Source organism: Rhincodon typus, chromosome 9 (genome assembly GCF_021869965.1).
Source record: "Rhincodon typus isolate 14 chromosome 9, sRhiTyp1.1, whole genome shotgun sequence".
Taxonomy (NCBI): domain Eukaryota; kingdom Metazoa; phylum Chordata; class Chondrichthyes; order Orectolobiformes; family Rhincodontidae; genus Rhincodon; species Rhincodon typus.
The window spans coordinates 979,146-991,588 of NC_063340.1; the positions used below are offsets into that span (position 1 = coordinate 979,146).

Here is a 12,443-nt window from a genome sequence, read left to right on the forward strand (position 1 = left end):
AATCATTTCGAGTCTGTGCTGTTTGGTTCTCAATCCCTACATAAGCAGAATCAATTACTCTCTATGTACTCTGTTCAGATCTCTAATGATTTTGAAAACCTCTATTTCCTTTCCTCCTCTTCTTCAAGAAAAACAGTCCCAAATTGAAGTATCTCATCCTTGAAACCATTCTCATTAACTCTTCAAAAAAATCATGAAAGAACTGCAGATGCTGTAAATTAAAAATAGAGATTGCTGGAAAAGCTCAACACGTCTGGCAGCATCTGTGAAGAGAAATCAGAGTTAACATTTTGGTCTGGTATGGAGGGGTTGCTGGACCCGAAACGTTAAGTTTGATTTCTCTTCAGAGATGCTGCCAGACCTGTTGAGCTTTTCCAGCAGTCTCTATTTTTGTTTCTCATTAACTCTTCTGCATTCTTTCTTTAGACTGGTGCCCAGAATGTATACAGGACTCCATCTGAGGCCTAACAAATGTCTCATACTAGATCAACATCACCTCCTTGGTGGAGGAATGATATATTACACCTTAGAGAAATAGAGAGAAGAAATCCTGTTAATGCTACAAAGGGATGCACTTCAACTTAAGGCTGCATATCTGTATGTGTAATGTATATAATGTAGTGTGGGTTTTCTGTTTTTTTAAGTAGTTGGAGTGTTATCTTAATTTGTCACGGTAAAAATCATAAAATGTGAAATCGTGTCACATGGTCATTTGAATTGATCACTGGAAAATCCAGCTCTCTCTTAGGAAGGGATTTCCTAGATTTGACTCAACGACCGTGCTGATTATGTCAGGAGAGTGTGTGGCTAGGAGGTGAACTTGCAGGTGGTAGTGTTGCCCTTGACCTTCCGGATGGTAGAGGCTGCAGTTTTGGAACATGTTGTTTAAAGACCCTTGGTGATTTGCTATATGTTTTAAGTTTAACTCTCAAAATTTTTATGCCTTGTAAAAGTGTGGACTGCAAGAAGAAAGACTTGTTTTTAAAAACAGATGTACTAGGATGGCTGCATAATTTCACAACAATGAATTTAAATACCTGTTGTGAACTCTCTTTGTTGGCGCTGGGTTCCTGCAACAAGCAGACAATCAGGAGTCAGAGTTGTTTACAAGTGAAGCTGATTGGTCCTCAGTTAATTGAGCAGGTTGGAACTGGAAACAAGGTACAGAGATGCAGGTATGTGGCAAAAGACACACAAGGGAGTGCAATTCTCACCAGCAGAAGCTGCCTGTTCTCTGCAGTCAAAAACTCAGTTTAAAGTTGAAGAAAACCAGTTACTTTACTTGCAGCAGACTTTGAATTGATAAATCAGAGAAATCTTTGACGTGAATCAATCACTGTGTACTTACAAGCCAGTGGAATCTTCCAGATGAAGACAAAGGCATAGTGGTATTATCACTGGACTGTGATTCGGAGATCCAGGCAATGTTCTCAGGACCCAGGTTTGAATCCCACAATGGCAGTTGCCGGAATTTGAATTCAAAAGCAAAAGCTGGGATTAAGAGTCTAATGATGACCATGAATCCATTGTCGATTGTCAGAAAAACCCATCTGGTTCACTTAATGCCCTTTAGGCAAGGAATCTACCTTCCTCACCTGGTCTGGCCTATGTGTGACTCCAGATCCACAGCAATGTGGTCAACTCTTAACTGCCCTCTGGCAGTTAGGGATGGGCAATAAACTGGGCTAACTAGTGATGCCCTCATCCTGTGAAGGAATGAAAAAAAAACACCAAGAGCCTGGCTAGCCAATATTGGACTCAGGAAACAAGTACCACTGAGCTGACTTCCAGTTTTCCTGTACCTCTGCCAATAATCTATTTTTCCTGTGTGTGTGTGTGAGAGAGAGATAGAGAAAGAGAGAATGAGTGTTTATTTATAAAAAGATTAGTGCTTTAGTTAATAGCATTATATGCCAATGGTTTATATCTGTTTATTTGTAACTGTAGTATAATTACTGTAACTAATAATTCTTTAGTACAGAAACCAGGTTCATGCTTTCTATCGGCTTGGGTCTGAGGGTCAAATAAATTGGGGCAATGTGTGTACCTTAGAGAAAAGCTTTAATACTTGGTATGACCTTGTCAACTGTTTCAAAGATTACAGAGGCCAAGCAGGGGTAATGCTTGATGGAACATCCCTGCCCTTTCCCTTCTTTTTAAATCATTCAGTTGTGGGTTAAATGTCCACCAATTGTCTTTCCATTCACTATGTTATTTCAAAGTTTTTGATCTGCTCACTTTCACCCTCACCTCTATTTATGATATCCTAGTCTCTTGGAGAACCTTTATGCTATCACTAATTTGCTCTTGTGGTATGGCTGTCATCTTCACATCAAATCACATCTGAGCTGGAGTATTACCTGCAGTTCTGGTTGCAGCGTTGTAGGAATGGTGTGAACGCATTGGAGGGAATACAGAAGAGATTTACAAGGATGGTTCTGGGATGAGAACCTTCAGTTACGAGGATAGATTGGAGAGTTTGGGACTATTCTCCTTGGTGAGAATAAGACAAACAAGAGATCCGATAATTTTCAAAATCATCAGAAGTCTGGAAAATAGATTGGGAGAGATTGTTTACACTTGCCAAAGGATCAGGAATGAGAGGACATGGGTTTGAAGTGATTTGCAAATGTAATTTGAGGAAAAAAAAAATCTGGAATATTCAGAGACTGGAATACACTGTCCGGAAATGTGTGGACGCAGGTTCAATTGAGGCATTCGAGAGGCTTTCGAATAATTCAAATAATTATCCAATATGTGAGGATACGGGGAAAATGAAAAGAATAGCACTAAATCATAATGAGGGAGACGGTAGCACTGTGATAATGTCACTGGACTAGTAATCCAGAATGGCAGGTTAATGTTTTAGGGATATGGGTTCAAATCACACCATGGCACATGTTGAAATTTGAATTCAGTACATATCTGGAGTAAAATGTTTGGCTAATGGAGACCATGTCACTACTTCCAATGTTGTAAAAACCAGTGTGGTTCACTAATGTTCTTTAGGATCGAAATCTGCCATCTCTTCTGTGTCAGGCCTACGTTTGACTCCAGAGACACAACAATCTGGTTGACTTTGGGCAATTAGGAAAGGGCAATAAATGCTGGCTTGCATCTCGTGAACAACTAAAAAATAAACTGCATGTTGAAGATCTGGTGCAGACATTATTTGCTAGATGACCTCCTTTTGTGCTGTAACAGAGTAGGAAAGGTGAATGCACACTTTAACATGTGTGTTAACTAGTCTGTTACACCACTTGGTCCATCCTCACCTTGAACCATTTTACACAACGTTGGCATTTCCAGTCTCAGTCATTCCAGTCTCCCCTGTTCAAACTACATCCTTTACTATGTAATCCTCAATTTATATATTTCATGCTATCTATATCCCATCTTTCACCAGGACCTGTTCATCCATTACTCCTGTCCTTGCTGACATTCATTGGCTTCTCTTCTCCAGATAATTCCAGTTTAAAATTATTTAGCCCTTTCATAGCCTTTTTCTCCCTGTCTCTGTAATCCCCAGTTTTAACAACACACGCCCGCATCCCAACCCTGCCCGTTCCTTACAAACTCCACTGACTGTCCACTTGTACATCACTGGTCTGTTTTTTCTCATTACACCTTTGTGTAGCAGCTTGGGATATTTTTCTACATTGAAAACACTATGTAAATAAATTGATAGTTTATATTCTTTAGTTTTCTTCAAACAATATGCTACTCAATACTTAAAACGGTTCAATATTTGTTAAACTTGTGAACCTCGTTAGCAAATGATAATTTGCTAAAAAATATTGCATTCTATGAAGTAATTAATGAGCTAATTTTCTTTGTCATTCATTTTATTAGGCAACCTGACAAACTTGTAGTGGTTTGGACAAGAAGAAGCAGACGGAAATCTTCCAAGGTATACATAAAATCTTTTCAGGTTGAAGTATTGGGAATCGGTTTGAATTTATTGAGCAGCTGAATAATGAGTTTTAGAATGAAAATAAAACAGTCTTCTGGAAAAGGATTTTTCGTTAATTACGTTAGAACCGTAAAGTCTGAAGATGGATTAAAGGATGAGAGAGCGCTAGCATGGACTCAAGGGGTTGGATGATATCTAACTAATTTACTGAAGTGCTTGCGCAGCTACAGATCTCATGGAGAGCAGAGTGATTGAGGAGATGTGTGTCTCTGCAATGGATAGCAGACCATTAAACTGAAAGCTTGAATAGGTGATGGTAGATCAGAGGGTCTAGCATGCTGGGAGATGTCAGATTATTGTTGGTTTGAAGGCATGATCTTGGGTTGTATTCTTTATTGCTTTCATCAATTTATAGACCTCCAATAGGTCACCGCTGTCCTTTTCTCAGGAAAAAAAGAGATCCAGCATATTGATCCTTTCTGGATGTGTAACGCTACATCTTTGGGATTGTCTCTATAAATTGTAGATTATAGTACTGTTTAAAAATGCTTTATGGCTTTACTGGAAAATTTGTGCTACATTTATGATATTGTTTTGTATTCGATAACATATAACGAAATGTATAAATTATTGAATGTTGTTGCTTTCTGGTTCCTTTTGAAGGCTCATAGCTGGCAACCAGGAATTAAAAATCCATATCGAGGAGTGGTGGTTTGGCCTGTTCCTGAAAACATTGAAATCACTGTGACACTTTTCAAGGTATAGCAACTTCTAAACTCCTGTTTCTGCTGTAACAGCCTTTCACATTAGAAAATCTCATTTGTTAGAGTGGGCTTTAAAACAAAACAAGCTTGGACCTGAGGCTTAGCAAAATATGGGTCAAATCGATAAAATGTTAAAACTGCAGCTGAAATAAACATCTCATGAGCTCATGCTTACAACTAATGCTGTTCTATATATAATAAAATAAAGCTTCAAATCATCTGCATCATAGCCTGCCATTTTGGTGTATTTATAATGCTATCGGCTACTAATGAAACAAAAATGTTAAACTGAATAATCTGCCTAGCAACCTCAACCTGTAATATAATTAGACATAAATAACAGTGGCTATGCGCTGTGTGGATGTAACACATCTCCGGTATGAACTGATGTGCATAATTACAGCTTTCAGTTTCCTGTAGGAAAAGCCTCGTCATTTGTAATTGTGCTATTGCAGAAAAACATAACTTGCAGAAAGCAATTTCAGTGTATTGGTTAGTGCAACATATGCTGGCTATTGCTCATAGGCAGTCCTAACTTGCAATTTTTTAAATCTGGTTTCCATACTTCATTGTAATGAAATGATAAAAGTGCAAGAAAACTATATTTTGTTACATTTTTGTGGTCCAATATTATTAAATAGAAATAAGACATGGGAATTGTTTGGAGTGAATGAATAATTTGCTATTTAACTGAGCAGTTTGAATCGTGCATATATGAAAAAAACACAATTATTTTGAAGGGTTTAATTAGTCTTGTACTTTATTATTTTTAAAAATAATACACTGCATAATAAAAACAAAGTACTAATAAAAATTCTTTTCAAAGTTATCAAATGCACTTCATTGTCATTAACAGTGAACAAGTGCTTACTTGATTCTCTCACCATGACATGGGAATTATTCTGCAAAGCTGTAATGTGAAGAAGCCTTGGGCTTTTCTCTTTACAGTAATGGATGCCTCTGGCTGTTCCATAAGAACGCTGTATGCTCTCTTGTCCATTGCCATTGCCATGGGAGGTTTTGGGAACTGACCAAAGCACACCATTAGTTGATGCATGCAAGATGATCACTGCAGATTAATTGATAAGCTATTGACCGTAAACATTTGTTTTATTAGATTCATTCCTACTTAGAAATAAATTACACGTATTTTTTTTCCTACATTGCCTTTGTCCATTTTCCACTCCTGCATGTAGAAATCTACTGAAGGCATTTTGCAGTTCTGATTCATCCTCACCCATTGTACAAAGTAGTAAACAGCCATTTTTTTCTCTGTTGTCTTTCTGTATGTAATCACAAGCTGTTTACATTATGTATGGATATTTTTAAAACTGGAATTATAGTAACTGTAAAATAATTTTATATTCTGTTTTCAGGATCCACATGCTGAGGAATTTGAAGACAAAGAATGGACTTTTGTTATAGAAAACGTGAGTTTAGTATTATGTTATTGTTACTTCACCGTTTCACAGGTTCGGATCTGTTAATGTAACATATTTCTAAGGTTTTGGAGTAGATTTGTAGCTCGGGTTGTGGGTGTTGAGGTTGGTTGGCTCGCTGAGCTGGTTTGTTGTTCCGCAGACGTTTCATTACCATGCTGGGTAACATCATCAGTGCGGCCTCCGATGAAGTGTCGGTGTGTTTTCCTGCCTGGTTTTTAAACCCTGAAGTCCGTTGAGCTGGATTGCCTCACTTCCGGTTTTCCTTCGTAGTGGAGTGTATGTGGGGTCGAGTTCTATGTGTTTATTAATGGCTTTCTTGGTGGAGTGCCAGGCTTCTAGGAATTCCCGTGCCTGTCTCTGCTTAGCTTGTCCCAGGATTTTGGTGTTGTCCCAGTCGAATTGGTGGTTCTCCTTGTCCATGTGGATTGAGATGAGTGAGTATTGGTTGTATCTTTTTGTAGCCAGTTGGTGTTCGTGAACCCTTGTTGTTAGTTTCCTTCCTGTTTGTTCGATGTAGTGTTTCTCACAGTCTCTGCAGGGGATCTTACAGATTACGTTGGTCCTGTCCATGGCGGGGAGTGGGTCTTTAGTTCGGGTGAGCAGTTGTCATAGGGTTGATGTGGGCTTGTGTGCCACTCTGATGCCCAGTGGTCGTAGGAGTCTTGTGGTTAGTTCCGATGTGTTCCTGATGTAGGGTAATGTGATGAGTGTGTCGGTGCGTGTAGTATCTTCCTGATATTGTTTGTTTAGGCATCTATTCCTAGAAGCCTGGCACTCCACGAAGAAAGCCATTAATAAACACATAGAACATGACCCCATATACACTCCACTACGAAGGAAAACCGGAAGTGAGGCAATCCAGCTCAACGGACTCCAGAGTTTAAAAACCAGGTGGGAAAACACACCGATGCTTCATCGGAGGCTGCACTGATGATGTTACCCAGCAGGGTAACAAAACATCTGCGGAACAACAAACCAGCTCGGCGAGCCAACCAACCTCAATGTAACATATTTTCCAAAACAAATAGCACTAACAAAGAAGGTAGGCCCATTTTCTTTGCTCTTATAAGTTTAACTTTCCAGGCACCTGATCCAGTTAATTTGCTACTAACCTCAAAGAATTGCACCAAGAAATCAAATTGTATTTGTGTATATTAAAAGATACTTGATGGATGGTAGCTCTTTGGTTAGTTGTTACGACTTGACCTATATGAATTTCTGGATATTGACTGATTAAATGATTGGAAAAGTCAAACAGCGGTGATGTGCTCTCTTATTGAGAGAAATGACAATTAAATCTCTCAGTAGTCTCTACGGTCTGGAACATGGAGAAGCATTGACAGAGGCCTTGGAATATGTTATGTATTGATGAAATTTATGTGTTGGAATAGTTAAGGTCAAAACAAAAAGAAAAGTTCAGGAAGTAAGGATGAAATGAGTATGTGATAAGGATGTAACTTGTTACTTAACAGTTTGTAATGTCAGAATTTCTTCCATGTAAGAAAGGCTTGCATTCATACAGTGCTTTTCAATACTATTGGACATGTGCTATGAATTGCAGGAAGCTAGTATGCAGGTAATTAGGAAGGCAAATGGAATTTTGGCAATTATTGCTAAAGGAATAGAGTATAAAAGTAGGGAATTGCTGCAATTGTACAAGGTTGCATCTGTGTACAGTTTTTGCCCCAGTTACGTTGGAGGCAATTCAGAGAAGGTTCACTACATTAATTTCGATGATGTGGAGGTGCCAGTGTTGGATTGGGGTGCACAAGATCAAAAATCACACGACACCAGGTTATAGTCCAACAGGTTTATCCGAAAGCACAAGCTTTCAGATTCTTGCTCCTCTGGTGATAGTGAGAGAGGTGGCATCAGACACAGATTTTCGAAGGAAAAGATCAAAGGGTCATAGAACTGATGCAATTGCATTGAACAAATCTAAGATGTCTGTTAAATCTTCAATCAGTTAGGAAGGAACTGCAGGTTTCGATTGATTAATATATAAATCCCAGAATTTCTTTCAAGTCACTGCCCCAAGGTAACTGATGTTTATATCAATATACCAGAGGTGTCATTTCAGGTCATACAATACATTTTAGGTGTGAGGCCTTGTTTAGATTCTGTCCATTAATTTCAGAGATGAAAGGCCTGTCTTATAAAGAGAGATTGAGCAGTTTAGGCATAACTCACTAGAGGAGATCTAATCAAGACGTATAAGATGCTAAAGAGGATCGACAATGTTGACAAAGTGGATTTTCCCCCTTGTGGGGCAATCTAGAAGTAGAGGTCATAGTTTGAGGATAAGGAGTAACAAATTTAAATCTGGGATGAGGAGAAATTACTTCTCTCAAAAGCTTGTGAATCTGTGGAATTCAGTATCCCAGAGTGTGGTGGGATGCAGGGACATCGAATAAATTTAAGGCAAAGATAAGTAGATTTTTAATTAGTAATGGGGTTAAAGGGATTATGGGGATCAAGCAGTAACATGGAATTGAGCCTGTGATGAGATCAGCCATGATTGTGTTAAATGGTAGAGCTGGCCTAAAGAGCTGAATTGCCCACTGCTGTTCCTGATTCTTATGTTCCTATGCTTTTAGCCAATGAAATACTTTTGAAGTGTTGTCACTGTTGTACTTGGCAAGCAATTTGCATGCAGTAAGATTCTACAAACATTAGTGTGATAATGATTGGGTAATTTGCTTCAGGGCTGCTGATTGAGGGATAAATACTTGTCAGGATCCAAAGAAGAACTCTACTGTTCCTCTTCGATATAGTGTAACTGGAGTTTTTACCCTGACCTGAAAAGGCAGGTGCTGCCTTAGGTTAACATCTCATCTGATGACATCCTTGATAGTATAGTGCAGCACTCCCTTAGTAATGTGCTAACACAGATTATTTTACAGGTAAAAGTTAGAAATTCATTGTGTTGGTTAAAAGGAGATTTCTACTGGTAGGTAAGAGTTTACCCAGTGTATTGCTGAACTGTGCAAACCAGGGAAGTTCCATTCTCCATCATTCAATTTCCGCTAAATTATTATCTCACTTCACTATGTAATTAGGGGGAATTCAGCAAGGATTCCCACTTCTGCAAAAGAGAAGAAAAAGCCAGAATTGAAGAGGTATTGTGCGAGATTGAGATGGGCAAGTGACAATGGTTACAAGGAACGTATTACTGTCTTTAAAGAAATTGTTGAGAGTGAGTGAGGCAGAGCCACATATCATATGTGTCATCCCCATGGTGAATGTGAACAGGGGCCCAGTGTAAGCATCACAGGCCTTGGAAGTTTATGAGCAGACTATAGGAACAACTGTTGTAAATGTTTGTGACAATGTGCTGGTCAAAAGTTCCAGGGAGTGTTGCATTTTTAATTGATAATGGAATAAGAATTGTGAATAGTAAAGAGTGAGACAGACGGGCAGAGATATTGATTGCAGTATGAAAATAATTGGGAATAACAATTCATATCCCACCTGGATTGAGTGATTTCTGAGGCAGAATCTCTGGTGAGCCAATGGGGGAGTTCAGGTGGCTCACTGGTTAGCACTGCTACCTCAGGGACCCGGGTTTAATTCCAGCGGCTGTCTGTGTGGAGTTTGCACATTCTCCCCCATCTGCGTGGGTTTCCACAGGGTTTTCCGGTTGCCTCATACAGTCTAAAGATGTGCACGTTAGGGTGGGTTGGCCATGCTAAATTACCCGTAGAGTCCAGGGATGTGTAGGCTAGGTGGGTTAGCCGTAGGAAATGCAGGGTACAGGTGTATGGTTGGGAAATGGGTCTAGGTGGGATGCTCTTTGGAGGCTCGATGTGGACTTAGTGGGCCGAATGGCCTGCTCCCACAATGTAGGGATTCTATGATTCCTAGACAGTTCTCTACATCTGAATCAGCATCTATTGTAATGGCCGTCTCCATCAAGGATGGACACCTCAGTACCTCACTCTACCGCTTACCCACAGATAATCTCAAGATGCTGCACTTCTCTAGCTTCCACCCGAAACATAGTAAAGAAGCCAACCCCCACGGACAAGCCCTGTGCATAAACAGGACCTGCTCAGATAAGGAGGAATGTGACGGACACCTAAAGATTGGGATACGATGCTCAACTCATCAATCGCCAGTTCCGATGTGCCACAGCGAAAAACCACAATGACCTCCTCAGAAGACATGAAGGTGCCAGTGTTGAACTGGGGTGCTCAAGCACAGCTCGTTCATCAGATGCAAAAGCTTGTGATTACAAATAAACCTGTTGGACTGTAGCCTGGTGTCATGTGACTTTTGACTTTGTCCTCAGAAGACAGACGCAGTATACGACTGATAGAGTACCCTTTGTTGTCCGGTACTTCCCTGGAGCGGAGAGACTATACCATGTTCTTTGCAGCCTTCAACATGTCCTCGATGATGATGAGCAAGTCACCAAGATCATCCCTATGCCTCCACTTCTCACCTTCAAACAACCGCCAGACCTTAAACAGACTATTGTTTGCAGCAAACTACCCAGCCTTCAGGACAACGTCGACCACAACACCATACAACCCTGCCATGGTACCCTCTGCAAGACATGTTAGATCATCGACATGGACACTACCATCACATGTGGGAACACCACCCACCACATGCACGGCAGATACACATGTGACTCAGTCAATGTTGTCTATCTCATACGCTGCAGGCAAGGATGCCCCGAGGCATGGTACATTGGTGAGACCATGCAGATGCTATAACAATGGATCAACGGATACCACGCAACAATCGGCAGGCAGGAATGTTCCCTCCCAGTTGGGGAAAACTTCAGCGGTCAAGGGCATTCAGCCTCCGATCTTTGGGTAAGCGTCCTCCAAGGCAGACTTCAAGATACACAGCAGTGCAGAATTGCCGAGCAGAAACTGATAGCCAAGTTCTGTACCCATGAGGACGGCCTCAGCCATGATCTTGGGTTCATGATGCGCTACGTATGACCCCACAACACTGTAATGTATGTGTAAAATCTTCCTTACTGTCCTGTTTTGACATCTTCACCTGGATAAATTGTTATTATCTCTCTACCTTAATTAGTTTGTACAGTTTTGGATTACTTATTACTTTGGTTAGACATTCGACATGTGACTCTTCTACCTATCATGTTATTCCAGTTATTTGGTTTGTCTCCAGCACCACCTTGTTTTTAATTTTTTGTAATTATCTCTCTGCATGTGACTAATGGTGTGCCACAGGGGTCAGTACTTGGACCTTTGTTATTTGTTACTTTGACCTGGATGTGAATGTACAAGGCGTGATTAGTAAGTTTGCAGATGATATAAAATTAGGAAGTATCGTTGATAGCGAAGGTTATCAAAAATTACAGAAGGATCTTGATCAGATGGGGAAGTGGGCTGAGGATTGGAAAATGCAATTCAATACAGATAAGTGTGAGGTATTGCACTTTGGAAAGTCAAACAAGGTAGGACTTATACAGTAAATGGTAAGGTCCTGAGCAATGTTGTGGAACAGAGGGCCCGAGGAGTACAAGTACATAGTTCGTTGAAAGAGGCATCACATGTGGACAGGGTGGTGAAGAAGGCATTTAGCATGCTGGTCTGCATCAATCGAGGCATTGAGTACAGGAGTTGGGACTTTATGTTGCAGTTGTATAAGTCGTTGGTGAGGCTTCACTTAGAGTATTGTGTACAGTTTTGATCACCCTGTTATAGGAAAGACACAGTTAAACTGGAAAGTGTACAAAGAAGGTTTAAGAGAATGTTGCCAAGACCAGTAGACCTGAGTTATAGAGAGAGGTTGGCCAGGATAGACCTTTATTCCTTGGAATGTAGGAGCATGAGGGGTGACCCTATTGAGGTGTATAAAATCATGAGGGACATAGATAGGATGAATGCATATAGTCTTTTTCCGAGGGATGGGGAATTGAAAACTAGAGGACATAGGTTTAAGGTGAAGGGGGAAAGATTTAAGAAGGACCTGAGGGGCAACTTCTTCACGCAGAGAATGGGCTGCCAGAGAAAGTGGTTGAGGCAGGTGCAATAGCAACATTTAAAAAACATTTGGATAGATACACGGATGGAAAAGGTTTGGGGTCATATTGACCAAGTGCGTGCAATTGCAACCAGCTTAGTGGGCACCATGGTTAGCATGGACTAGTTTGGGCCAAAGGGCCAGATTTCATGTTGTATTACTCTATGACTCTACTCTCTGCCTCATTTAATTGAATTATAGGTAATCCCTTTGCTTGTTATTCAGCTGTTGACACTTTATTCACACCGTCTGACACTTTGGATCAACTGCAGAGACTTATTATTTGACACTGCACTGACATCATTTGTATGATCTTTT

The 12,443-nt window shown here is 40.3% G+C and overlaps 1 protein-coding gene across 1 annotated transcript in view; it reads left to right on the forward strand.

Moving 5' to 3' along the window:
* LOC109913474 (EH domain-binding protein 1-like) overlaps window positions 1–12,443 on the forward strand; it is a 140,895-nt gene that overhangs the window by 58,754 nt on the left and 69,698 nt on the right. Inside the window, exons 3-5 of the mRNA XM_048601169.1 lie at window positions 3,853–3,910; window positions 4,577–4,672; window positions 6,054–6,107. Of these exons, the coding sequence (XP_048457126.1) occupies window positions 3,853–3,910; window positions 4,577–4,672; window positions 6,054–6,107 (208 nt within the window). The remainder of the gene's footprint in view (window positions 1–3,852; window positions 3,911–4,576; window positions 4,673–6,053; window positions 6,108–12,443) is intronic.